The following is a 26,263-nucleotide window of genomic DNA, read 5'->3' on the forward strand; positions in this document are numbered from 1 at the left end:
AAAGTATCATATTTGGTACTATACAATATCTTGCGGTGCACGTCGACCAGTGCCGTGCACGCCTTGATCTTGTGGGCTGGACCACCTCTGATGGTGCAACCCATGTCTTGTCTTGTGGATACCGGGGGCCATACCCCCACAGCTAGTCTTCGAGCCTGATAGTAGGTGACGTAGTCATGTGGTGCCAGGGTCAGAAAGTAGAAGAAAGGCAAAAGACCGGCCGAGCAGGCAACCAGTCCACGGGCGGAGCCCTGAATTGAAAAGCGCATATTCACCGCAAGGTGAAATGTGCCCACTTAGTTCCCGAGCCTGCTGGAAGATGAAGAATGAATCTTGTAGCAGGGTCAAAGAAAAAGAAGTCTAAAAGCTTGCTAACGTCGTCTGACATGCGCGTATCAAGACCCCAGACGTGCTGCCCAAGATCAGCACCCTGATCCGAACAGCATGGAGCAGCTTGATAGCACACTGATGAGGCGTAGCAAGATCCGACCATTAAGGGAGTCCCCCGCGTAGCTGGCGATGTCCGAGCACCGAGGAGTTCCTGGTGCAGTTGGCGATGTCCGAGCACCGAGGAGTTCCCGACGTAGCTGGCGATGTCCGAGCACCAAAGAGTTCCCGGCGTAGCTGGCGATGTCTAAGCACCGAAGAGTCCCTGGCGTAGCTGGCGATGTCCGAGCACCGAGGAGGCCCCGCGCGTAGTTGGCGATGTCCGAGCACCGAGGAGGCTCTAGCGCAGCTGGCGATGTCCGAGCACCGAAGAGTTCCCGGCGTAGCTGACGATGTCCGAGCACCGAGGAGTCCCCGGCGTAGCTGGTGATGTCCGCAAGGTGAAATGGGGTAAAGTGTGCCCACTTAGTTCCTGAGCACGAAGAATCCGAGCGCCGAGGAGTAACCGACGTAGCTGCCGATGTCCGAGCACCGAGGAGTCCACGGCGTATCTGGCGATGTCCGAGCACCGAGGAACTCCCGGCGTAGCTGGCGATGAAGTACGAGCGACGAACAGTCTGGTCAACTGGTCGGCGGCGAAGTGAGCATTGAGTAGAAGCGACCGGCGAACAGTCCGATCAACTGGTCGCCGACGAAGTCCATGAACCTAGCGGTCCGAGCAGTTGATCGGTGGAGAAGTCCGAGCACCAGGTGGTCCGATCACCTGAACGATGATCATGCAATACAAATATGTAGAACGAGTAGTACATGATGTAAAAATATATGAACTCTGGAGAAAAATCAGTAATGGTGATGAAATAGCGTATGCAGCTCGTCGATCCGTTGGTGTGAACACTTAGTGTCATTCTGAAAATGTATTTATGTTTAATATAAATCGTCCGACCAGTCAGTGTGTAGCTGAGTCTTCAGCCCTAGCTAGCCTGTTAACCATAACGCGGAGCGCGGAGCCCGTGTGTGTGTATGAAGAACAAAGCGTCGCTAAGGAGCCGCTGTCGACCACCTATAAATGCAGAGGGCAGACGCTCGTGCACGTGTAGGGAGGAGCCGGAGACATGGCCGTCTCTGAGGACATCCGAGCGTCAACATGATTGTTCGGGGGTTAGCCTTAGACTTAGCTGTATGTCATCTTTAAGATGGTATACATGAAAAAAAAATGTTTGGAGAGCAAACATAGAGAAAACAGTTCGGAACATTATGGCGATATACGAAGATTGGAGAATATTTAGAAAAATATTAAAGCGTGACTTAACTTTAGACAGAATGTCTGGTCGGCGGCGTATGACGTTATCTGGTCGGCGACGCGGGCAGCTCGCTTGACGGTTGGAACGAAGTTGATATCGTGTTGGAGTAGGACGGACGTAGTCGGAGCTTCGCAGTGTCAATCCGCGTACGAAGACGTGCGCCGTGGTTGTCGAAGGATGTCGACGCAATCCGCCGAGTTACCGCGAAGGATGTTGATCTTGAGTTACGCCATCTGATTCGCTAGGGATCAGCGCGCACGAGCCCCACGGTGGCGCGCCAACTGTCCACCGAAGACCAAAGCAGTTCACTCCGGTGATGCCTTGCTATTGTTGGCTTGAGGAGGAGAAAATAGCCTGAAGAGGAGAAAAAAATACAGACAAGATAGACAGAGCAGCAAGGTAGAGTCTTGAAGAGAAGAGAAACATGAAGAAGTCTGTGATGTTACCCTATTTAGAGAGAGCAGCATTAATCGTAAAGGTTGATTTAGCAAATGGCCCACCCTGAGTTTAGCTTCAGGCTCCGCCACTGCATACATGTCCAAATTAAATAATTTGCAAATATCCTAATATACAAGTCAATGCAGAAGTTGTCTATTTTATTGCCACATCACGTGCCCTAAGGCCCAAATCCAAAATAGTGAACGTTCATTGGACTAAGAACTATGAACATGAGATGTTTAATGAAACTTTAGATCTTAAGGCATACTTAACTAGTAAAATTCGGTGCCCGTCGACTATAGGCGATGCCATGTTTATTGAGTGGTGGCATAATTTGTTGATATCTCTTGTTTAAAAAAAAGAGTGTCTAGTTATCTATCAACAGATTTTATCTGGTACATGTTTTTTTTATAAATGTGACCCAGTAGACAGTAGACAGTTGTAGCATAAATCCTAAAGCACAATCAAATGTATAGAAATCTGACAGATTTAATACTCAAAAAATCTTTCAACAGACAAATAGCAAACTCCCCCCCCAAAAAATAGATTTTGCTCAAGACATACCACCTTCATTCTAAAAAGAATGTATTCTAGATGCATTCTTATTTAAAGGGCCTTAAGTTTGAACAAATATATAAGTAAAAATATTAATATTTATGACATCAAATAAATACATCATGAAAATATGTTTCATGAAGAATTTAATAGTACCTATAGTACGATAAATACTAGTATTATATATATAAATTGAGTCAAACTTAGACATACCAAATATGACACTGTTATTGAATTGTATCTTTTCTGAAACCGAGGGAGTACTTAACTAGCAAAGTTTCGGTGCTCATCACACATAGGCGATCCCATGTTCATTGAGCGTGGGTGTCACTATCGTTGATTGTTTTTGGCAGGCTCCCTCTATAATCCCTGGCTACAGGTCCAGGTCCACCACAGTTGCATGGAAGTACTTTTTATTATCCGCCACGTGCCATCTAATATTACGGCAAGGGTCGGAGCGACGCTGTAATGATGTGTCGCGTGTGTGTGCAAGTAGAATAGAGGAACGCAATCCCGTGAAATTCTGATCCTTCGAGAAACCTCTTCTGGTCCAAATGGAAACGGGGCCTCGACGGTAGGTGCACGGTCAATTGAGAGGGCGACGCCGATGCCAGTGCCACCACGCCAGTCGATCGTTTATTCGTATGCAATCAGTACGTGCGATGCCATTTTCTGTATGTGCTACGCCTACACGGAGGCGTACTAATACTAATGGCGTCCAGGCCATGCCTGCCGTGTATCCACCGGCGGCGCACTGACACTGACATGGTGCGGCACCAGCGCCATTTTCACCCATGCGGACCTGTTCTCGCGCAGCTTTGTCTTGTTCAGTTGTTCGCACAGCCGCTCACGTTGGGCACTCTTCGAAAACGCCAGGAAAATACCGCCGCGTCGAGACAGCCATACAGGCCCGTGAGTTTCTCGCGGGAACAGGGGGACGCACCGCCTGCCAAGAAGTGGTCCGCTCGGGCGTTTGGCGACGCGCCGCCGCCTGAGGCGTGTCCCGTGTCCGTCCAGCTGCTTGAGCCGCGCGGCCTGCGTTCGCGTCTTCGTGGACGCTAAACCGCACGTTTTTGCGGTTGCTGACACCAAGCGATGCCGAGTCGCCGATGTCCGGCAGTGGTCTCTGCGGGACAGCAAATCTTGGCGTTTTGGATGGATGGGCCGTGGGTGCGCCGCTCTTGAAAGCAATACTGGAAGCGGGCCGTTGGACTTGCTGGGCGCTGTAATCCTCCTCCCCTTTCTCCCCTTTCCCCCCTCGTGGAAACCTGACGCATTTCACTTGATTCATTCAAGGTTACGCTGTCCCCTGTGCTCTTTCAAAACCAGAATCTCTTTCGTACCAGTGCTGCATCGGTCAGCATGGGAAAGTGCCAGCTGCTTTTTCCGCTTTTTTCTGAGAAAGTATTCTCTGAATGAAGACTTCTTTAACAAGTAGGAATTGTCAAGACTCAAAAACACCAACAAACGTAAAAACCACCGCGCAGCGTTGAGTCTGAATCATCCATGCAGTCACCGGTTACAGATTTTACACGGCCAAAAGTCTTGACAATTTTGCTCAAGAAGCCAAAAAAGCCTGAAAGGAAACCAGTGTACCAGTCGCTTTCCCTCTGTTTAGTACCGCCTCGCCAGTCCCGCCTCGCCAGTCCAACCTCCGCGGCACCAGCCTAGGCTATCTTCAACAACAGTAGCTAAAATACAAGACTTATTCGTACTTTTGGTAGCGCTACAGGCAAAAGGTTTAATACCTATTCGGCATCTTCTTCAACAACGAGACCAAAAAAAGAATCTTTTCTGCAAATGAGTTTCCAGGAGAGAGGATACTCATATTTGGGTTGTGTCTCTCAGACAACCCAAAATAGATCTTCTGTATAAATACTTTGTTGAAGACTAATTTTGGATTTCTCACTGCCTATTTTGGGTTTAGATCTCCTTTTTGGAGACGATCTTAAATAGCCGCATTGGCAGACCACACTCGCCTGCATCATGGGCCCGCTTCAGACCCAGACTTCTACTATAACAGACCGCTATCTTTTTTGCCTTCCAATTTGTTTCTTTTTTGCCTTTCCCATTATTTTTCTGTCATTGGATTCTTCTGAGCAGATTGTCCGAGCATCAACATTTTATGGATTTTTTTCCCTACTGAGCTGATAGATCTACCCGCTGATCGAGAGGGAGAGAGTTGAGGGAGAGCTACAGTACCCACGGAGTACTGTTCATGCGAGGGAGAGAGGGAGGGACGGCTGGCTCACAGGGAAGCCAGCAACTTAATCGTTGCTTCTTGCTTGATTATAACTGATACAAGGTTCTTTTTTATAGAGATGACTGACTTAACCTCTAAGAAAACATCATAATCGAATCAATCTATCTTATTCTTTTTCTAACAAACCGCGCTACAGTACCACGTGGGCCCTGGTCCGGCTCCACTTGCCATATTTTCTCCTAGCTGATGGACCTGTGCATCACTTTTATCTTTTGCTTTCATTTTTGGATTTTCACCCCTGCCTAGCTGAGCTGATATACCTGTGCATCACATTTTATCTTTACCGTTTATAGCTCCAGAGATCAAATATTACTGCAAACTAGCAGGTTAGGTGACTGGATTCTTTCTTGGACACGGCAGATTCACAACTGGTATTTGCAGCAGGAATAAAACATATCAATTAGAGAACAAGAGAACCAATACATCAGCACATCCTTCCCTCATGTCACAATTGTGACAAATATCTAAAATACACCAGTGTTCCAACACAATCCCGCCAAAATCCAAGCATTTCAGCAGGGATTTACATCCAAAACACTATTGCGTGAATATTTCGAACACACCCAGCACCAAACGTAGAAGCATCACATGGAACTGCAGCACTTGCTCTTTGGGATTTCCTGTGCCGGACCTGGGACAAGGACCTTCGTCCCTGGCATTGCTGGGGCAGCTCCATTGCTCTTTGGCTCCGACACCATGCTCTTCTTGCTGTGAATTTTGAAGATCTCTGTCAAGACAGTTTGAAAAGCACTCTCTACGTTTGTTGCCTGGAGCGCAGAGGTCTCCACGAAGAAGAGATTCTCCTTCTCGGCAAACTCCTTGGCATCTTCAGTGCTCACGGCTCGCTGCTCCTCGAGATCACTCTTGTTGCCAACCAGCATTATCACAATGTTCTTGTCAGCATGGGCTCGGAGTTCATCTAGCCAGCGGGGTATATGATCGAAGCTCTGGCGTCTAGTGATGTCATAGACCAGCAAAGCTCCCAGTGCACCTCTGTAATAAGCGCTTGTCACAGCTCTGTACCTGCAGTAGTTGGGTGTAGTCAGCATGAGAGTTCATGAAAAAAGGTGATGTAAAGCAGGCACAAAAGTCACAGCACCTAAAATGACTACTAAAGATGTCATGCTCTAAATAGATGAATCAGGATCCAATATATGAAATAATTTCCATGGGTCAGCACTCCGCTGATCAGAATGCTTGAACACTATAATATCATGAACGAGTCTAAAGCAAGTGATCATTCTAATAAGCAGAGTACTTCGAGAGTGAGAATCATGCACATTATAAGTTTTCTTGTCAAGAGTAAAGAATTTTGGATAGACCTCGTAGAATATAATGATAAGGACAAGTTGATGCTTTTTTTTTTGTTCTACTCCTACAAAAATTTTCCACTTCTAGTAAGACTGTAACAGGGCCTGAGCATGTCTTGCAGGCTCAAGCTATTATGGCATATTTGCTGCAAAATAACTAGACGAAGTGACGAGAGTTAGGATTTAGGAACCATGACATAGTGCACAAGCAAATGGAGCTCAAATTCAACCAACATGGTAGGCCTCCCAATCCCATGATAGAGGTCTCCAACAAACAAATTTTCGTCAAAGGATTTAAATTCTTGCAGAACATTTCATAGTACATCTTGCAGGCCTGTTCATTTGTTGTACCACAGAATCACCAGAAACTTTAAAAGGTGTTGTCAATTGTGCATTAAAGAACGTCAGGTATCAGACAGCAGATGAGCAAAGTACAAGGTAAATGTGAACAACAACTCAGAATTCAAATAATACTATTCCCATTTGCTCAAGCTCCCTGTCAAACAACTTTTGTCAATGCAGAACCACCACTACTAACTATAGCACACGTTTACTTCCTCAAATCACGGTTTCTAAAACTACAGAGCAAGTAGAAGCCAACAGAAATGATTGGATTCGTCGTCCTGCCTCAACAGTTAAAGACTAACTGAAGCTTGCGCATGACTTCAGTAATAGCACTGCACCATAATAAGCATAGAGCTGCCAGATCTAATCACCTAGCAGCACATTGTCCTGTGCTGGTAAGGTAGGTGTGAACGCGCAAAAAAGCAAACATTTCACAAGTAGAGATCCACCATTGCGCTCAACGTTTCAGCTACCGCTACAGTCCACAGAGATCTAATGCGCAAGAGGAACGGATCGAGGAGCATGATTCGCGCGCGAGACTAGTGAGTAAAGCAGCTGAGAGGATCGAGAGCAGAGCAGGGAGGCGGACGGATGAACGGGTGCGGTGGCTGCTGGTACCTCTCCTGGCCGGCGGTGTCCCAGATCTGGGCCTTGACGCTCCTGTGGTCGATGACGAGGGTGCGGGTCTGGAACTCGACGCCGATGGTGGCCTTGGAGTCGAGGCTGAACTCGTTGCGGGCGAAGCGGGCGAGGATCTGCGACTTGCCCACCGCCGAGTCGCCGATCAGCACCACCTTGAAGACGTAGTCCACCTTGTCTCCGGCCCCCGCCATGCCTCGGCGCCGGTGGCGGGCTGGCTAGCTAGTGGCGCTCTCTGCTCCGGCTTCCTTGGCGACTTCACTCGTGCAGTGCAGCGGCTACCTTTTGTTTGTTTGTTTTCCTTTTTCGAGCAAAGCTTTTATTGTTTTTTATTTTTGAGGGGAGCTTCTATTGTTTGGTAGACGGGGTGGAATGGCGACCGTGAAAAGGCCCAAGAAGGCTGCAACCTACAACTACAAATGACCAATCAACAATCATGGGTATTTGCTGGGCAGCTTGAGGCCCTGTTTTTTTTTTTTTTTTTTTTTTTTTACCGAGGCCACCACAAAGCTTTTGTGATTTCTTTTTCGGTTCCTCTTTCAGGTGACATAAGCACCAAGCCATTCTAAACCTTAGATCCTCTTTGTTTGAGCTTTTGGCCTCCTTTAGACTACTAGCTTTTGGTTTTCGGCTTTCAACTTTCGGGAGCCTTTTGACCTTTTGAAAGTCCAAGAGTTCCAAGGAAACCCAAACAAACAAGCCCTTAGCTCAGTTGGATACAAGGTGCACCAAGCCATTCTTGAGGATGAAAAAGTGTCTACCAAAATGATTCTTTCATGTAACTTTCGTGGATATAAGATCTTTCTCTTTGTAACTGAACGCAAGCCGACCTTAGCTCAGTTGGTAGAGCGGAGGACTGTAGTCTTTGCAGAACAATCCTTAGGTCGCTGGTTCGAATCCGGCAGGTCGGATTTTTTTATTTTCTTTCGTTTCTTTTTTAATGTCTGCTGCACGGTCACGATTTTTTTTATGTTTGCTGCACGTTAACGTTTTTTTTCTTTGTTAATGTTTGCTGGGTGTTCACGATTGTTTTTTTAGTTTGCTGCGCGTTCACGTTTTTTCTTTGGATTTTTTTTGTTACTAACATATGCCCGTGCGTTGCACCGGGTTAAAAATATTTGAATTCAACCTCAGTAATCGATGTGGACGTGTGAGCTCCGAGCAGAGTATGATTCATATCGGATGTGACCCGAATGAGCAGGGATCAAAATTTGATATCACCAGGTATATGATAGCTTTAGAGTCCTTTTAGGTGCAGATATGTAGAGAAGAGAAGAGATTGAGAATAACTGAAAAATAAAATACAGGTTAGTCTAAACAAACGAGGGGAATTATATTTGTCTTGTCAATGCCAAACATAGATTAGTCTAAACAAATTTCATCTCCGGACCTTGCATTTGTTGGTTTCTACAAGATCAAAGGAACGGCTGAGATATTGTTAATATATTGTTGCTCGCATGTAATTTGAAGTTTTAAATAATTAGACATGTTTGGTAGACGAGCGGATTGATTTCGTTGACGTGTCCGAGTCTTTTTAAGTGTCCGTGTTACGTATATTGATTTTGATTCCTCTGAAGCCTTTTTGTTTTGAGTTCGAGTTGTAGAGGCACGCACACCAAACTATTTTGGATGAAAACGTGTGAGCTCAGAGTAGAATATGATTCGTATCAGATGTGACCCACATGAGCAGAGATCAAAATGTGGTATCATCGGATATATGATAGCTTTAGAGTCCTTTTAGGTGCAGATTTGTAGAGAAAAGAAGGGTTAGAGAATAACTGAAAAATAAAATATAGGTTAGTCTAAACAAATAAGGGGAACTATATTTGTCTTGTCAATGCCAAATATGGATTTATTCTAAATAAATTTCATCTCCGAATCTTGCATTTGTTGATTTCTACAAGATCAAAGGAACGGCTGAGATATTCTCGCATGTAATTTTGTATTTTAAATAATTAGACATGTTTGGTAGGTGGGGTGGATTGATTTCATTGACATTTCCAAGTCTTTTTAGGTGTCCGTGTTACGAATATTGATTTCGATTCTTCCTAAGCCTTTTTGTTTTGAGTCTGAGTCGTGTAGGCACGCACACCAAACTATTTTTGGACGAAAACGCATGAGCTCCGAGCAGAGTATGATTCGTATCAGATGTGACCCCCATGAGCATGGATCAAAATTTGGTATCACCAGGTATATGATAGCTTTAGAGATCCTTTTAGGTGCAGATATGCAGAGAAGAGAAGAGATAGAGAGTAACTAAAAAATAAAATATAGGTTAGTCTAAACAAATGAGGGGAATTATATTTGTCTTGTCAATGCCAAATATAGATTAGTCTAAATAAATTTCATCTCTGGACCTTGCATTTGTTGATTTCTACAAGATCAAAGGAATGACTGAGATATTGTTAATATATTATTGCTCGCATGTAATTTTGTATTTAAAATAATTAGACATGTTTGGTAAATGAGCGGATTGATTTCGTTGACGTGTCCGAGTCTTTCTAGGTGTCCGTGTTACGTATATTGACTTTGATTCCTCCGAAGCCTTTTTGTTTTGAGTCTGAGTCGTATAGGCACGCACACCAAAGACGAAAGCTGTACTTGTTTTTTAAGTAGTAACAGATTAATGTTTGCTGCGCGTTCACGATTTGGTCTTTTCTTTGTTAATTAATGATCATGTTCGTTTGTTTTATAATTCGTACTTTTCAGCTTGTTTTTTTTAGTTGGAACCGTGCTTTTCTCTCACAACAAATCAGTCGGAACAGTATTTCGGTTTGTTTTTTCAGCGAAGCTAACGGGGCCTGAACGTTCACGAGTTCAATTCCAACTCATAATTCTTAGTCTCAGGTTCTTTACCCTTCATCATCAGTCACAGAAAACAAACAAGATCAAGTAATCAAATGGTAGCCGCTAAACAGTTTTTCCATTTGAGACGTACTCCTTCGACGGTAGTACTACTAGAAGCTACAAAGATAAATTGACATCGCTAACTAGCAATAGACGCTGACAAAAAAAGGTTCGGGAAATGCGTCAAACTCGAGCTCATCACAACATTGCAGTTTAAACGCATGGAGTTGTTTCTTCTCCCTCCTCAAGCCGAAGACCGTTTTTTTAATCAGTACGTACGCCACTCGCCACACGTTTTGCCTCATCTCCTTGGCAAGCTCGAGCTCTGGGGCCTGGTCATGGACCTGCTCCTGCTGCCCATGCGGCTGCCGTTGCCGTTGCCGTTGCCGTTGCCGTCCCTGCCCCGTCCCTTCCCCGACGACCCGGGGCTCTGGCTGAGGCGCCGCGTGAGCCGCCTCCGCGAGTTCCAGCCGGCGTTCCCGAGCGCCGCCTGCGCGACGCTGTCCCTGGCCACCTCCCGCGCGCGCTGCGGCTTGACGGCCTGCTTGTTGAGGTACTCGATCCGCGGGAGCAGGCCCGACACGGCCTTGCGGAGCGTGTCGTCGCCGGTGTTTGCCTGCACCGGGTTGCCCAGCAGGTTGATCGCCCGCAGCGAGCCGTAGTTGGCCACGAGCTGGCCCAGGGACTTGGGCGTGGTGATCTTGTTGAAGCTCACGTCCAGGACGGCCAGCTTGAGCAGCCGGTGAAGCCCCTCCACGTCGCTGATCTTGTTCCCGGCCAGGTACAACTCCCTGATCGCCGTGCAGCTCGACAGGCCTGAACGGAGCAAGCAGAGACACACGTTAAATTCGTCTGCTGTACATTCTCGACCCATAATATCACACGTAGTTTAAGGTTGAAGATCACTGTAACTCTGCTAGGATACTACTAGTAGCTATGTGTGCAAGTTTCAGACTTGTCATGTGAAAGGACCGGGAGGGCAGGTCCTAACGGGTGCCCAACATAGCTGAGCGCTTGAGCGGCTGAGCCAGAGGTCATAAAGGGACAGTGCAGCGGCTGGACCAGCTGACAGACGTGGCATACAGTCATGCACATAGGAGTGTGTTTCTGGGAACGATCAAAGTTGGGAGGGAAAGATCCCCTGGAATCCAATCCAAAGGTCTGAACCTGAACTCTGAACAGGCATTGTACCAGCCAGGCAGTAACATGGGACGCGCCGAAGCGTGTCACGGGGATCGAAGGCTGAAAGGAAAAGCAGCATTATGCGAGATGTGAGATGTCCGCATCGGATATCTGAAGCATGTGGCACCCCATTCCTATCTGGCGACATGCGTAATGGCGTCCTGGTTACCAGTAGGTCGAGTACCGCCCAGCACGGCCACACGTCCCGACGGCAGACGCCGCATATGAAATCCTGAGCCTGTTCAGTCACAAGGAGCTAAAACCGCAGGACCCTTTTCCGATGATGTCTAGCACGAACCCTAGCCCTGCAGCGTGGTATGGTATGGACCATTCTACGCACGAGCAGAGGACCTGACGAAGATCTAAATGCCAAACATCCAGGGTGTCACACATTACTGTTGATACACGCATTGAACAATATTCGTGCGGTGCAAATAACTCCAAGCAGGCTAGGCACTGTGTTTTCACCTGACACGTATTCAGGGTACAGGCGCGTAAGGTGGCGTTTAAATGCAAGTAGTAAAGTTTACGATGCCACGTCAGATGTCGTGTTCGGATTATAATAATAAAACAAATTATATAAGTCCTCAATAATCTGTGAGACGAATTTAGTAAGCCTAATTAATCCGGCAGTAACACATGTTTACTGTAGCACCACATAGTCGAATCATGGACTAATTAGGCTTAAAAAATTCGTCTCGCAAATTAGTCACAATCTGTGTATTTAGTTTCATAATTAGTCTATATTTAATACTCCATACATATATCAAACATCCGATGTGATAGAGAGTAAACTCTAGAGGGATGAAACAAACAAGGCCTAAAAGTCACGTTGCATTGCCTGGACAAGGACGTGCTTGCTTACCATGCCCGATCCGTGAGATCCGGTTGTAGCTGAGGTTGAGCACCCGCAGCCTCGTCAGCTCCCGCAGCCCCTCGATGATTGCGATCTTGTTCCTCGACACATCCAGCGAGTGCAGGCCTTTGGGCAACGATCCAGCGCTGATTTGAACTGCAAAGCCAAGGACAATTACGAATTCTGAACGAGTCAAGTAACAAAACGAAATTTACTCGTGTTAGTTACTGATAGTACAATCTAAAGATGATGTTGCACGAGTAGAAAAAAATTAGTGTCTGCGATCAGCAATTACCAATCAAGTTTCCAGACAGATTGACGGCCCGGAGGGTCGAGAAGGCCGCGATCGTCGGGACGATGCCGCTCGCGCGCGCCGCCTCGTCCACCGCGCGCCGCTTCGCCTGCGGCGGATGCCTCTTGCCGCCGGCCGTCGTCGACAGCTCCACGATCTCAGAGCACCGCGGTCGTCGCGGGCGAGAGGCGCCGCCGTGCCCCGTGGCATCGTCCTCGTCGACGGAGTGGAACGAGCCGTCCCCGAGGCTGTTCACCCACGCGCTGACCCGGTCCAGCGGCGAGGCCTCGGCGGAGAACGCGACCCACTGGCTCGGAATGGGGTCCGCCTCCATGGCGACGCCTTTGTTCTTGGCGTCCGCGGTGACCGCGCCCAGCGTGTCGGACGTGTACCCGTCGTGCTGGTGCGCGGCACCGCCTTCTTCTTCTTCTTCTTCTTCTTCTTCTTCTTTCCCCGGAGACGGTGGCAGCGTGGGCATGGTCGCGCTCGCGCCCGGCCGGTGCAGGTTGCGGTGGCTCCAGAGGAACATCTGCCACCATAGTTTACGGCTCCGGGACGGGAGCACCTGCCTCGACGACCGCTTCTTCAGCATGACGCGATCGGCGGAGTACGAGGTCCTGAAGGACTCCGTCGGGCTCGCGTCCACCGCGCCGCTGCGGGCGGCGGTCGACCTTCCGGGAGGCAGGGTCTTCAGGTCGTTGTAGGAGCGCGACTTCGCCGGCAGGTCGGACCCTGCCGGGACAGACCTCGTCGTCTCGATGTTGGAGCAGGAGCGCATCAGCTTCGGCGATGCCGTTGGCGACATGCGGCCAAGGATGGAGGGCTCGCCGTCGTCCGGCTCGGCGCTCTTGGCATCGTTGCCTGTTCCGTCGCTGCTGTAACCGGAGGAAGAGCCAACGCCGGCGACGAGATCGGCGGCGGATGAGTCCCTCTTAACTGCGGCCTTGTCGCCGTTCTGGCCACTGGCATGGCGTGCCAGCTCGGCGGCTGCGTGAACGACAAACCTACTGTAGCATGCAGACGCAGGAACGCTGCTGTCTCCGCGTCTGCTGACGTCGTCGTCCACAACAGTGTCCGCCATGTCCATGGACTCCACCGGCTTCACCTTGGGGCAATCGTTGCCGCTGGCCTTCTTGGCGTAAGCGCCCTTGGTCTTACCCTGCCATTGATGAACAAGTCCAACGTCACTAATTAATAAGTAGCTAACTCCGCCAAAATTCAGCGGCGAAAGCCAAGTCTCATTCCGCCACCAACCTTGGATGCCTTCCTCTTGCCGCCGAGCAGACCGAGACCGGAGAAGCAGTTCATCTTGCCCATCCCGGCCGCGCCGTCACACGGCACACGCGCACGGCGCAGGGCAGGCAATTCTTTGATGCCTCAACGAACTTCCGGAAACGTTGCCGAGAGAGTAGGCAGGCGTTTTGTTCCGGGAGAGCGCCCACGTCCGGAGGAGAGAGCCGGAGAGCGGAATGGCACCTGCATGCGCCCGTGCCCGCGCGGTGGTCGATGCGCCGGCGGCCGGCGGCGAAGGCTAGAGCGATCGGTACTACAGCCTCTGCCCTGCATGCGGCGAGAAGGCCAGGATGAGAACACTGGACATGGAACCAGGATCGATCGCAGAGGAGAGAGGGAGAGAGAGGACACAGGGCACTACCTTGAGATTGTAGCAGTGGTTGGCTCTCCCGGCGGGAACTGTGGGAATCAGTCAAGCAGAGGAGATGGGAGATGAGAAGTGTTCGGCTCCGGCGGTGCTAGAAATAGTGTGAGGGCGGAGGGAAGAGGCGAAGAGCGGTGGGGGCGGATCATCGCCACGCTGGTCGTTGCGGGAAACGACACTGCGGCCGCACGGCGGCTTCCGACGTCACCACGCCCCGTCCCACTCGACAGTCGACAGAGGCACCATTTTGGATCGCTCGATTCGAAGCGGCGCTGGCCTTCGGCTCGTGCAGCCTTGCTAATCTCTAGCTCGCGGCCCGTTTTGCGTACGTGACGAGCTGATAAACAGCGGATAGCGGTTTCGTAGCAGATTATTATCTGCATAGTAGATTACAGATAACGAATATTGTAGCAGACGCTAAAGTCTAATAACAAAATATTAAAAATGGTCAAAATTTAGATTGGCCAACGCCATACCTCAAATTTATCAGACAACTCTATTATGTTACATCTTACTTTTATCCATCCGTCAGCTACTGCTAATATCATGTTTGCTTACAATAATTTGAAGTTTTTAGTTAATTGTTAAATTTAATGTCATAAAATCACAAGCAAGCATATAAATAAATAATGTAAAGAAATTACGTGGAGACAAAATATTAAGTTCTTATATCATTGAAAATGATATCATTATCCATCCCATCATTCTTTATCATGGTCTAAGTCACTATATTAATATATTTTTATTGTCATTGGAATCATCCACGCTATCACTTGAATCTAGCGAATAACAATCCAACAACAGCAATAACGACTTGCAATAGAGGACGCTAAGTGCATTAGCAGCTGCTAAGTTTGAACACGCTTTCTTGTAGCGATAGAATCGGTAATACTATAGCAGCCGCTATTGTGGCCTTGTGGGTGCTGTGCTACCAATTATTTAGTACTGTGATACGTACGTGACGTGATAGCGGTCGGCGTGCATTTTGTTTAGTGTTTGGCCTCAACAGGTAGAGCTCAAATCTCCCTGCTGGTTTGCAGCACTAATCCGAGCCACTGTTCGGTGCCATAGGTTTTGGTTCAAGGTATAGTATAGTACTGATGTTCGGTGACATAGGTTTGGTTGACATTGGGGATTTCGTAGCTGGAAAAGTCAAATTTGGCGAATTGAGCCAACAGTCTGTCGCGGTACTGAACTCTGAAGCAATTTTGGATTTCTCACTGCCTATTTTGGGTTTAGATCTCCTTTTTGGAGACGATCTTAAATAGCCGCATTGGCAGACCACACTCGCCTGCATCATGGGCCCGCTTCAGACCCAGACTTCTACTATAACAGACCGCTATCTTTTTTGCCTTCCAATTTGTTTCTTTTTTGCCTTTCCCATTATTTTTCTGTCATTGGATTCTTCTGAGCAGATTGTCCGAGCATCAACATTTTATGGATTTTTTTCCCTACTGAGCTGATAGATCTACCCGCTGATCGAGAGGGAGAGAGTTGAGGGAGAGCTACAGTACCCACGGAGTACTGTTCATGCGAGGGAGAGAGGGAGGGACGGCTGGCTCACAGGGAAGCCAGCAACTTAATCGTTGCTTCTTGCTTGATTATAACTGATACAAGGTTCTTTTTTATAGAGATGACTGACTTAACCTCTAAGAAAACATCATAATCGAATCAATCTATCTTATTCTTTTTCTAACAAACCGCGCTACAGTACCACGTGGGCCCTGGTCCGGCTCCACTTGCCATATTTTCTCCTAGCTGATGGACCTGTGCATCACTTTTATCTTTTGCTTTCATTTTTGGATTTTCACCCCTGCCTAGCTGAGCTGATATACCTGTGCATCACATTTTATCTTTACCGTTTATAGCTCCAGAGATCAAATATTACTGCAAACTAGCAGGTTAGGTGACTGGATTCTTTCTTGGACACGGCAGATTCACAACTGGTATTTGCAGCAGGAATAAAACATATCAATTAGAGAACAAGAGAACCAATACATCAGCACATCCTTCCCTCATGTCACAATTGTGACAAATATCTAAAATACACCAGTGTTCCAACACAATCCCGCCAAAATCCAAGCATTTCAGCAGGGATTTACATCCAAAACACTATTGCGTGAATATTTCGAACACACCCAGCACCAAACGTAGAAGCATCACATGGAACTGCAGCACTTGCTCTTTGGGATTTCCTGTGCCGGACCTGGGACAAGGACCTTCGTCCCTGGCATTGCTGGGGCAGCTCCATTGCTCTTTGGCTCCGACACCATGCTCTTCTTGCTGTGAATTTTGAAGATCTCTGTCAAGACAGTTTGAAAAGCACTCTCTACGTTTGTTGCCTGGAGCGCAGAGGTCTCCACGAAGAAGAGATTCTCCTTCTCGGCAAACTCCTTGGCATCTTCAGTGCTCACGGCTCGCTGCTCCTCGAGATCACTCTTGTTGCCAACCAGCATTATCACAATGTTCTTGTCAGCATGGGCTCGGAGTTCATCTAGCCAGCGGGGTATATGATCGAAGCTCTGGCGTCTAGTGATGTCATAGACCAGCAAAGCTCCCAGTGCACCTCTGTAATAAGCGCTTGTCACAGCTCTGTACCTGCAGTAGTTGGGTGTAGTCAGCATGAGAGTTCATGAAAAAAGGTGATGTAAAGCAGGCACAAAAGTCACAGCACCTAAAATGACTACTAAAGATGTCATGCTCTAAGTATAGATGAATCAGGATCCAATATATGAAATAATTTCCATGGGTCAGCACTCCGCTGATCAGAATGCTTGAACACTATAATATCATGAACGAGTCTAAAGCAAGTGATCATTCTAATAAGCAGAGTACTTCGAGAGTGAGAATCATGCACATTATAAGTTTTCTTGTCAAGAGTAAAGAATTTTGGATAGACCTCGTAGAATATAATGATAAGGACAAGTTGATGCTTTTTTTTTTGTTCTACTCCTACAAAATTTTTCCACTTCTAGTAAGACTGTAACAGGGCCTGAGCATGTCTTGCAGGCTCAAGCTATTATGGCATATTTGCTGCAAAATAACTAGACGAAGTGACGAGAGTTAGGATTTAGGAACCATGACATAGTGCACAAGCAAATGGAGCTCAAATTCAACCAACATGGTAGGCCTCCCAATCCCATGATAGAGGTCTCCAACAAACAAATTTTCGTCAAAGGATTTAAATTCTTGCAGAACATTTCATAGTACATCTTGCAGGCCTGTTCATTTGTTGTACCACAGAATCACCAGAAACTTTAAAAGGTGTTGTCAATTGTGCATTAAAGAACGTCAGGTATCAGACAGCAGATGAGCAAAGTACAAGGTAAATGTGAACAACAACTCAGAATTCAAATAATACTATTCCCATTTGCTCAAGCTCCCTGTCAAACAACTTTTGTCAATGCAGAACCACCACTACTAACTATAGCACACGTTTACTTCCTCAAATCACGGTTTCTAAAACTACAGAGCAAGTAGAAGCCAACAGAAATGATTGGATTCGTCGTCCTGCCTCAACAGTTAAAGACTAACTGAAGCTTGCGCATGACTTCAGTAATAGCACTGCACCATAATAAGCATAGAGCTGCCAGATCTAATCACCTAGCAGCACATTGTCCTGTGCTGGTAAGGTAGGTGTGAACGCGCAAAAAAGCAAACATTTCACAAGTAGAGATCCACCATTGCGCTCAACGTTTCAGCTACCGCTACAGTCCACAGAGATCTAATGCGCAAGAGGAACGGATCGAGGAGCATGATTCGCGCGCGAGACTAGTGAGTAAAGCAGCTGAGAGGATCGAGAGCAGAGCAGGGAGGCGGACGGATGAACGGGTGCGGTGGCTGCTGGTACCTCTCCTGGCCGGCGGTGTCCCAGATCTGGGCCTTGACGCTCCTGTGGTCGATGACGAGGGTGCGGGTCTGGAACTCGACGCCGATGGTGGCCTTGGAGTCGAGGCTGAACTCGTTGCGGGCGAAGCGGGCGAGGATCTGCGACTTGCCCACCGCCGAGTCGCCGATCAGCACCACCTTGAAGACGTAGTCCACCTTGTCTCCGGCCCCCGCCATGCCTCGGCGCCGGTGGCGGGCTGGCTAGCTAGTGGCGCTCTCTGCTCCGGCTTCCTTGGCGACTTCACTCGTGCAGTGCAGCGGCTACCTTTTGTTTGTTTGTTTTCCTTTTTCGAGCAAAGCTTTTATTGTTTTTTATTTTTGAGGGGAGCTTCTATTGTTTGGTAGACGGGGTGGAATGGCGACCGTGAAAAGGCCCAAGAAGGCTGCAACCTACAACTACAAATGACCAATCAACAATCATGGGTATTTGCTGGGCAGCTTGAGGCCCTGTTTTTTTTTTTTTTTTTTTTTTTTTACCGAGGCCACCACAAAGCTTTTGTGATTTCTTTTTCGGTTCCTCTTTCAGGTGACATAAGCACCAAGCCATTCTAAACCTTAGATCCTCTTTGTTTGAGCTTTTGGCCTCCTTTAGACTACTAGCTTTTGGTTTTCGGCTTTCAACTTTCGGGAGCCTTTTGACCTTTTGAAAGTCCAAGAGTTCCAAGGAAACCCAAACAAACAAGCCCTTAGCTCAGTTGGATACAAGGTGCACCAAGCCATTCTTGAGGATGAAAAAGTGTCTACCAAAATGATTCTTTCATGTAACTTTCGTGGATATAAGATCTTTCTCTTTGTAACTGAACGCAAGCCGACCTTAGCTCAGTTGGTAGAGCGGAGGACTGTAGTCTTTGCAGAACAATCCTTAGGTCGCTGGTTCGAATCCGGCAGGTCGGATTTTTTTATTTTCTTTCGTTTCTTTTTTAATGTCTGCTGCACGGTCACGATTTTTTTTATGTTTGCTGCACGTTAACGTTTTTTTTCTTTGTTAATGTTTGCTGGGTGTTCACGATTGTTTTTTTAGTTTGCTGCGCGTTCACGTTTTTTCTTTGGATTTTTTTTGTTACTAACATATGCCCGTGCGTTGCACCGGGTTAAAAATATTTGAATTCAACCTCAGTAATCGATGTGGACGTGTGAGCTCCGAGCAGAGTATGATTCATATCGGATGTGACCCGAATGAGCAGGGATCAAAATTTGATATCACCAGGTATATGATAGCTTTAGAGTCCTTTTAGGTGCAGATATGTAGAGAAGAGAAGAGATTGAGAATAACTGAAAAATAAAATACAGGTTAGTCTAAACAAACGAGGGGAATTATATTTGTCTTGTCAATGCCAAACATAGATTAGTCTAAACAAATTTCATCTCCGGACCTTGCATTTGTTGGTTTCTACAAGATCAAAGGAACGGCTGAGATATTGTTAATATATTGTTGCTCGCATGTAATTTGAAGTTTTAAATAATTAGACATGTTTGGTAGACGAGCGGATTGATTTCGTTGACGTGTCCGAGTCTTTTTAAGTGTCCGTGTTACGTATATTGATTTTGATTCCTCTGAAGCCTTTTTGTTTTGAGTTCGAGTTGTAGAGGCACGCACACCAAACTATTTTGGATGAAAACGTGTGAGCTCAGAGTAGAATATGATTCGTATCAGATGTGACCCACATGAGCAGAGATCAAAATGTGGTATCATCGGATATATGATAGCTTTAGAGTCCTTTTAGGTGCAGATTTGTAGAGAAAAGAAGGGTTAGAGAATAACTGAAAAATAAAATATAGGTTAGTCTAAACAAATAAGGGGAACTATATTTGTCTTGTCAATGCCAAATATGGATTTATTCTAAATAAATTTCATCTCCGAATCTTGCATTTGTTGATTTCTACAAGATCAAAGGAACGGCTGAGATATTCTCGCATGTAATTTTGTATTTTAAATAATTAGACATGTTTGGTAGGTGGGGTGGATTGATTTCATTGACATTTCCAAGTCTTTTTAGGTGTCCGTGTTACGAATATTGATTTCGATTCTTCCTAAGCCTTTTTGTTTTGAGTCTGAGTCGTGTAGGCACGCACACCAAACTATTTTTGGACGAAAACGCATGAGCTCCGAGCAGAGTATGATTCGTATCAGATGTGACCCCCATGAGCATGGATCAAAATTTGGTATCACCAGGTATATGATAGCTTTAGAGATCCTTTTAGGTGCAGATATGCAGAGAAGAGAAGAGATAGAGAGTAACTAAAAAATAAAATATAGGTTAGTCTAAACAAATGAGGGGAATTATATTTGTCTTGTCAATGCCAAATATAGATTAGTCTAAATAAATTTCATCTCTGGACCTTGCATTTGTTGATTTCTACAAGATCAAAGGAATGACTGAGATATTGTTAATATATTATTGCTCGCATGTAATTTTGTATTTAAAATAATTAGACATGTTTGGTAAATGAGCGGATTGATTTCGTTGACGTGTCCGAGTCTTTCTAGGTGTCCGTGTTACGTATATTGACTTTGATTCCTCCGAAGCCTTTTTGTTTTGAGTCTGAGTCGTATAGGCACGCACACCAAAGACGAAAGCTGTACTTGTTTTTTAAGTAGTAACAGATTAATGTTTGCTGCGCGTTCACGATTTGGTCTTTTCTTTGTTAATTAATGATCATGTTCGTTTGTTTTATAATTCGTACTTTTCAGCTTGTTTTTTTTAGTTGGAACCGTGCTTTTCTCTCACAACAAATCAGTCGGAACAGTATTTCGGTTTGTTTTTTCAGCGAAGCTAACGGGGCCTGAACGTTCACGAGTTCAATTCCAACTCATAATTCTTAGTCTCAGGTTCTTTACCCTTCATCATCAGTCACAGAAAACAAACAAGATCAAGTAATCAAATGGTAGCCGCTAAACAGTTTTTCCATTTGAGACGTACTCCTTCGACGGTAGTACTACTAGAAGCTACAAAGATAAATTGACATCGCTAACTAGCAATAGACGCTGACAAAAAAAGGTTCGGGAAATGCGTCAAACTCGAGCTCATCACAACATTGCAGTTTAAACGCATGGAGTTGTTTCTTCTCCCTCCTCAAGCCGAAGACCGTTTTTTTAATCAGTACGTACGCCACTCGCCACACGTTTTGCCTCATCTCCTTGGCAAGCTCGAGCTCTGGGGCCTGGTCATGGACCTGCTCCTGCTGCCCATGCGGCTGCCGTTGCCGTTGCCGTTGCCGTTGCCGTCCCTGCCCCGTCCCTTCCCCGACGACCCGGGGCTCTGGCTGAGGCGCCGCGTGAGCCGCCTCCGCGAGTTCCAGCCGGCGTTCCCGAGCGCCGCCTGCGCGACGCTGTCCCTGGCCACCTCCCGCGCGCGCTGCGGCTTGACGGCCTGCTTGTTGAGGTACTCGATCCGCGGGAGCAGGCCCGACACGGCCTTGCGGAGCGTGTCGTCGCCGGTGTTTGCCTGCACCGGGTTGCCCAGCAGGTTGATCGCCCGCAGCGAGCCGTAGTTGGCCACGAGCTGGCCCAGGGACTTGGGCGTGGTGATCTTGTTGAAGCTCACGTCCAGGACGGCCAGCTTGAGCAGCCGGTGAAGCCCCTCCACGTCGCTGATCTTGTTCCCGGCCAGGTACAACTCCCTGATCGCCGTGCAGCTCGACAGGCCTGAACGGAGCAAGCAGAGACACACGTTAAATTCGTCTGCTGTACATTCTCGACCCATAATATCACACGTAGTTTAAGGTTGAAGATCACTGTAACTCTGCTAGGATACTACTAGTAGCTATGTGTGCAAGTTTCAGACTTGTCATGTGAAAGGACCGGGAGGGCAGGTCCTAACGGGTGCCCAACATAGCTGAGCGCTTGAGCGGCTGAGCCAGAGGTCATAAAGGGACAGTGCAGCGGCTGGACCAGCTGACAGACGTGGCATACAGTCATGCACATAGGAGTGTGTTTCTGGGAACGATCAAAGTTGGGAGGGAAAGATCCCCTGGAATCCAATCCAAAGGTCTGAACCTGAACTCTGAACAGGCATTGTACCAGCCAGGCAGTAACATGGGACGCGCCGAAGCGTGTCACGGGGATCGAAGGCTGAAAGGAAAAGCAGCATTATGCGAGATGTGAGATGTCCGCATCGGATATCTGAAGCATGTGGCACCCCATTCCTATCTGGCGACATGCGTAATGGCGTCCTGGTTACCAGTAGGTCGAGTACCGCCCAGCACGGCCACACGTCCCGACGGCAGACGCCGCATATGAAATCCTGAGCCTGTTCAGTCACAAGGAGCTAAAACCGCAGGACCCTTTTCCGATGATGTCTAGCACGAACCCTAGCCCTGCAGCGTGGTATGGTATGGACCATTCTACGCACGAGCAGAGGACCTGACGAAGATCTAAATGCCAAACATCCAGGGTGTCACACATTACTGTTGATACACGCATTGAACAATATTCGTGCGGTGCAAATAACTCCAAGCAGGCTAGGCACTGTGTTTTCACCTGACACGTATTCAGGGTACAGGCGCGTAAGGTGGCGTTTAAATGCAAGTAGTAAAGTTTACGATGCCACGTCAGATGTCGTGTTCGGATTATAATAATAAAACAAATTATATAAGTCCTCAATAATCTGTGAGACGAATTTAGTAAGCCTAATTAATCCGGCAGTAACACATGTTTACTGTAGCACCACATAGTCGAATCATGGACTAATTAGGCTTAAAAAATTCGTCTCGCAAATTAGTCACAATCTGTGTATTTAGTTTCATAATTAGTCTATATTTAATACTCCATACATATATCAAACATCCGATGTGATAGAGAGTAAACTCTAGAGGGATGAAACAAACAAGGCCTAAAAGTCACGTTGCATTGCCTGGACAAGGACGTGCTTGCTTACCATGCCCGATCCGTGAGATCCGGTTGTAGCTGAGGTTGAGCACCCGCAGCCTCGTCAGCTCCCGCAGCCCCTCGATGATTGCGATCTTGTTCCTCGACACATCCAGCGAGTGCAGGCCTTTGGGCAACGATCCAGCGCTGATTTGAACTGCAAAGCCAAGGACAATTACGAATTCTGAACGAGTCAAGTAACAAAACGAAATTTACTCGTGTTAGTTACTGATAGTACAATCTAAAGATGATGTTGCACGAGTAGAAAAAAATTAGTGTCTGCGATCAGCAATTACCAATCAAGTTTCCAGACAGATTGACGGCCCGGAGGGTCGAGAAGGCCGCGATCGTCGGGACGATGCCGCTCGCGCGCGCCGCCTCGTCCACCGCGCGCCGCTTCGCCTGCGGCGGATGCCTCTTGCCGCCGGCCGTCGTCGACAGCTCCACGATCTCAGAGCACCGCGGTCGTCGCGGGCGAGAGGCGCCGCCGTGCCCCGTGGCATCGTCCTCGTCGACGGAGTGGAACGAGCCGTCCCCGAGGCTGTTCACCCACGCGCTGACCCGGTCCAGCGGCGAGGCCTCGGCGGAGAACGCGACCCACTGGCTCGGAATGGGGTCCGCCTCCATGGCGACGCCTTTGTTCTTGGCGTCCGCGGTGACCGCGCCCAGCGTGTCGGACGTGTACCCGTCGTGCTGGTGCGCGGCACCGCCTTCTTCTTCTTCTTCTTCTTCTTCTTCTTCTTTCCCCGGAGACGGTGGCAGCGTGGGCATGGTCGCGCTCGCGCCCGGCCGGTGCAGGTTGCGGTGGCTCCAGAGGAACATCTGCCACCATAGTTTACGGCTCCGGGACGGGAGCACCTGCCTCGACGACCGCTTCTTCAGCATGACGCGATCGGCGGAGTACGAGGTCCTGAAGGACTCCGTCGGGCTCGCGTCCACCGCGCCGCTGCGGGCGGCGGTCGACCTTCCGGGAGGCAGGGTCTTCAGGTCGTTGTAGGAGCGCGACTTCGCCGGCAGGTCGGACCCTGCCGGGACAGACCTCGTCGTCTCGATGTTGGAGCAGGAGCGCATCAGCTTCGGCGATGCCGTTGGCGACATGCGGCCAAGGATGGAGGGCTCGCCGTCGTCCGGCTCGGCGCTCTTGGCATCGTTGCCTGTTCCGTCGCTGCTGTAACCGGAGGAAGAGCCAACGCCGGCGACGAGATCGGCGGCGGATGAGTCCCTCTTAACTGCGGCCTTGTCGCCGTTCTGGCCACTGGCATGGCGTGCCAGCTCGGCGGCTGCGTGAACGACAAACCTACTGTAGCATGCAGACGCAGGAACGCTGCTGTCTCCGCGTCTGCTGACGTCGTCGTCCACAACAGTGTCCGCCATGTCCATGGACTCCACCGGCTTCACCTTGGGGCAATCGTTGCCGCTGGCCTTCTTGGCGTAAGCGCCCTTGGTCTTACCCTGCCATTGATGAACAAGTCCAACGTCACTAATTAATAAGTAGCTAACTCCGCCAAAATTCAGCGGCGAAAGCCAAGTCTCATTCCGCCACCAACCTTGGATGCCTTCCTCTTGCCGCCGAGCAGACCGAGACCGGAGAAGCAGTTCATCTTGCCCATCCCGGCCGCGCCGTCACACGGCACACGCGCACGGCGCAGGGCAGGCAATTCTTTGATGCCTCAACGAACTTCCGGAAACGTTGCCGAGAGAGTAGGCAGGCGTTTTGTTCCGGGAGAGCGCCCACGTCCGGAGGAGAGAGCCGGAGAGCGGAATGGCACCTGCATGCGCCCGTGCCCGCGCGGTGGTCGATGCGCCGGCGGCCGGCGGCGAAGGCTAGAGCGATCGGTACTACAGCCTCTGCCCTGCATGCGGCGAGAAGGCCAGGATGAGAACACTGGACATGGAACCAGGATCGATCGCAGAGGAGAGAGGGAGAGAGAGGACACAGGGCACTACCTTGAGATTGTAGCAGTGGTTGGCTCTCCCGGCGGGAACTGTGGGAATCAGTCAAGCAGAGGAGATGGGAGATGAGAAGTGTTCGGCTCCGGCGGTGCTAGAAATAGTGTGAGGGCGGAGGGAAGAGGCGAAGAGCGGTGGGGGCGGATCATCGCCACGCTGGTCGTTGCGGGAAACGACACTGCGGCCGCACGGCGGCTTCCGACGTCACCACGCCCCGTCCCACTCGACAGTCGACAGAGGCACCATTTTGGATCGCTCGATTCGAAGCGGCGCTGGCCTTCGGCTCGTGCAGCCTTGCTAATCTCTAGCTCGCGGCCCGTTTTGCGTACGTGACGAGCTGATAAACAGCGGATAGCGGTTTCGTAGCAGATTATTATCTGCATAGTAGATTACAGATAACGAATATTGTAGCAGACGCTAAAGTCTAATAACAAAATATTAAAAATGGTCAAAATTTAGATTGGCCAACGCCATACCTCAAATTTATCAGACAACTCTATTATGTTACATCTTACTTTTATCCATCCGTCAGCTACTGCTAATATCATGTTTGCTTACAATAATTTGAAGTTTTTAGTTAATTGTTAAATTTAATGTCATAAAATCACAAGCAAGCATATAAATAAATAATGTAAAGAAATTACGTGGAGACAAAATATTAAGTTCTTATATCATTGAAAATGATATCATTATCCATCCCATCATTCTTTATCATGGTCTAAGTCACTATATTAATATATTTTTATTGTCATTGGAATCATCCACGCTATCACTTGAATCTAGCGAATAACAATCCAACAACAGCAATAACGACTTGCAATAGAGGACGCTAAGTGCATTAGCAGCTGCTAAGTTTGAACACGCTTTCTTGTAGCGATAGAATCGGTAATACTATAGCAGCCGCTATTGTGGCCTTGTGGGTGCTGTGCTACCAATTATTTAGTACTGTGATACGTACGTGACGTGATAGCGGTCGGCGTGCATTTTGTTTAGTGTTTGGCCTCAACAGGTAGAGCTCAAATCTCCCTGCTGGTTTGCAGCACTAATCCGAGCCACTGTTCGGTGCCATAGGTTTTGGTTCAAGGTATAGTATAGTACTGATGTTCGGTGACATAGGTTTGGTTGACATTGGGGATTTCGTAGCTGGAAAAGTCAAATTTGGCGAATTGAGCCAACAGTCTGTCGCGGTACTGAACTCTGAAGCAAGGCAGCGTCCAGCGTCGTCCACCGCTTTCGCAGATCGTAGATCCATCTCTCTCTCTTATTATAGATGAATTGGTAGTGTCCGTGTGTTGCTACGGAATAACTAATAATTTATACTAAAAACACATGGATCGTACGATAAGATAATAATACTATAAAAATTAAATATCAACATTAAAGTGATATTTAATCAAAAAAGCAAAGTTTATGAATTTAACACAGTCACGAAGTGCGCGGCGTCGCAGGCTCACAAACTCTACTTTATAGACCTTTCCGTGATGCA

The 26,263-nt window shown here is 48.0% G+C and overlaps 4 protein-coding genes and 2 non-coding genes across 7 annotated transcripts; 2 read left to right on the plus strand and 4 right to left on the minus strand.

The window, feature by feature from the left end:
- Positions 1-5,356: 5,356 nt before the first annotated feature.
- On the minus strand, positions 5,357-7,569 carry LOC136551430 (ras-related protein Rab11D-like). Its single transcript, XM_066542983.1, has 2 exons — positions 7,218-7,569; positions 5,357-5,967 (listed from the first exon to the last, which is right to left on the minus strand). Exons 1-2 carry the CDS (start codon positions 7,430-7,432, stop codon positions 5,529-5,531), a joined length of 654 nt encoding a protein of 217 aa, XP_066399080.1. The 5' UTR covers positions 7,433-7,569; the 3' UTR covers positions 5,357-5,528.
- Positions 7,570-8,063: 494 nt separating this feature from the next.
- Positions 8,064-8,149, plus strand: TRNAY-GUA (transfer RNA tyrosine (anticodon GUA)). Its single transcript is given in 2 exon segments — positions 8,064-8,100; positions 8,114-8,149. It is a non-coding gene; the product is annotated as a tRNA-Tyr (tRNA).
- Positions 8,150-10,142: 1,993 nt separating this feature from the next.
- On the minus strand, positions 10,143-14,223 carry LOC136505743 (uncharacterized). Of its 2 annotated transcripts, XM_066500893.1 has the most exons (5): positions 14,070-14,223; positions 13,670-13,975; positions 12,419-13,574; positions 12,133-12,279; positions 10,143-10,901 (listed from the first exon to the last, which is right to left on the minus strand). In XM_066500893.1, exons 2-5 carry the CDS (start codon positions 13,730-13,732, stop codon positions 10,387-10,389), a joined length of 1,881 nt encoding a protein of 626 aa, XP_066356990.1. In that variant the 5' UTR covers positions 13,733-13,975; positions 14,070-14,223; the 3' UTR covers positions 10,143-10,386. The 2 variants fall into 2 exon arrangements, with proteins under 2 accessions (XP_066356990.1, XP_066356996.1); XM_066500899.1 differs by lacking the exon at positions 14,070-14,223 and having other exon boundaries at positions 13,670-14,041.
- Positions 14,224-16,059: 1,836 nt separating this feature from the next.
- Positions 16,060-18,274, minus strand: LOC136505757 (ras-related protein Rab11D-like). Its single transcript, XM_066500906.1, has 2 exons — positions 17,923-18,274; positions 16,060-16,670 (listed from the first exon to the last, which is right to left on the minus strand). The coding sequence occupies exons 1-2, from the start codon at positions 18,135-18,137 to the stop codon at positions 16,232-16,234; spliced, it is 654 nt and encodes a 217-aa protein (XP_066357003.1). The 5' UTR covers positions 18,138-18,274; the 3' UTR covers positions 16,060-16,231.
- A 494-nt stretch (positions 18,275-18,768) lies between these two features.
- TRNAY-GUA (transfer RNA tyrosine (anticodon GUA)) lies at positions 18,769-18,854 on the plus strand. The gene is given in 2 exon segments: positions 18,769-18,805; positions 18,819-18,854. It is a non-coding gene; the product is annotated as a tRNA-Tyr (tRNA).
- A 1,993-nt stretch (positions 18,855-20,847) lies between these two features.
- On the minus strand, positions 20,848-24,928 carry LOC136505766 (uncharacterized). Its single transcript, XM_066500919.1, has 5 exons — positions 24,775-24,928; positions 24,375-24,680; positions 23,124-24,279; positions 22,838-22,984; positions 20,848-21,606 (listed from the first exon to the last, which is right to left on the minus strand). The coding sequence occupies exons 2-5, from the start codon at positions 24,435-24,437 to the stop codon at positions 21,092-21,094; spliced, it is 1,881 nt and encodes a 626-aa protein (XP_066357016.1). The 5' UTR covers positions 24,438-24,680; positions 24,775-24,928; the 3' UTR covers positions 20,848-21,091.
- Between the last annotated feature and the right edge of the window lie 1,335 nt (positions 24,929-26,263).

This window comes from Miscanthus floridulus, chromosome 1 (assembly GCF_019320115.1).
Source record: "Miscanthus floridulus cultivar M001 chromosome 1, ASM1932011v1, whole genome shotgun sequence".
NCBI classification, from domain to species: Eukaryota; Viridiplantae; Streptophyta; class Magnoliopsida; order Poales; family Poaceae; genus Miscanthus; species Miscanthus floridulus.

Bases quoted from the DNA above. Each gene is read 5' to 3' on its own strand.
- LOC136551430 (XM_066542983.1), bottom strand. From the start codon at position 7,432: ATGGCGGGGGCCGGAGACAAGGTGGACTACGTCTTCAAGGTGGTGCTG. The intron at 5,968-7,217 runs GTACCAGCAGCC...CAACTACTGCAG, and splicing joins GACACCGCCGGCCAGGAGAG to GTACAGAGCTGTGACAAGCG.
- LOC136505743 (XM_066500893.1), bottom strand. From the start codon at position 13,732: ATGGGCAAGATGAACTGCTTCTCCGGTCTCGGTCTGCTCGGCGGCAAG. The intron at 13,575-13,669 runs GTTGGTGGCGGA...CATCAATGGCAG, and splicing joins GCAAGAGGAAGGCATCCAAG to GGTAAGACCAAGGGCGCTTA. The intron at 10,902-12,132 runs GTAAGCAAGCAC...TGCTCCGTTCAG, and splicing joins GATCTCACGGATCGGGCATG to GCCTGTCGAGCTGCACGGCG.
- LOC136505757 (XM_066500906.1), bottom strand. From the start codon at position 18,137: ATGGCGGGGGCCGGAGACAAGGTGGACTACGTCTTCAAGGTGGTGCTG. The intron at 16,671-17,922 runs GTACCAGCAGCC...CAACTACTGCAG, and splicing joins GACACCGCCGGCCAGGAGAG to GTACAGAGCTGTGACAAGCG.
- LOC136505766 (XM_066500919.1), bottom strand. From the start codon at position 24,437: ATGGGCAAGATGAACTGCTTCTCCGGTCTCGGTCTGCTCGGCGGCAAG. The intron at 22,985-23,123 runs GTAATTGCTGAT...TTGGCTTTGCAG, and splicing joins TCTGTCTGGAAACTTGATTG to TTCAAATCAGCGCTGGATCG. The intron at 21,607-22,837 runs GTAAGCAAGCAC...TGCTCCGTTCAG, and splicing joins GATCTCACGGATCGGGCATG to GCCTGTCGAGCTGCACGGCG.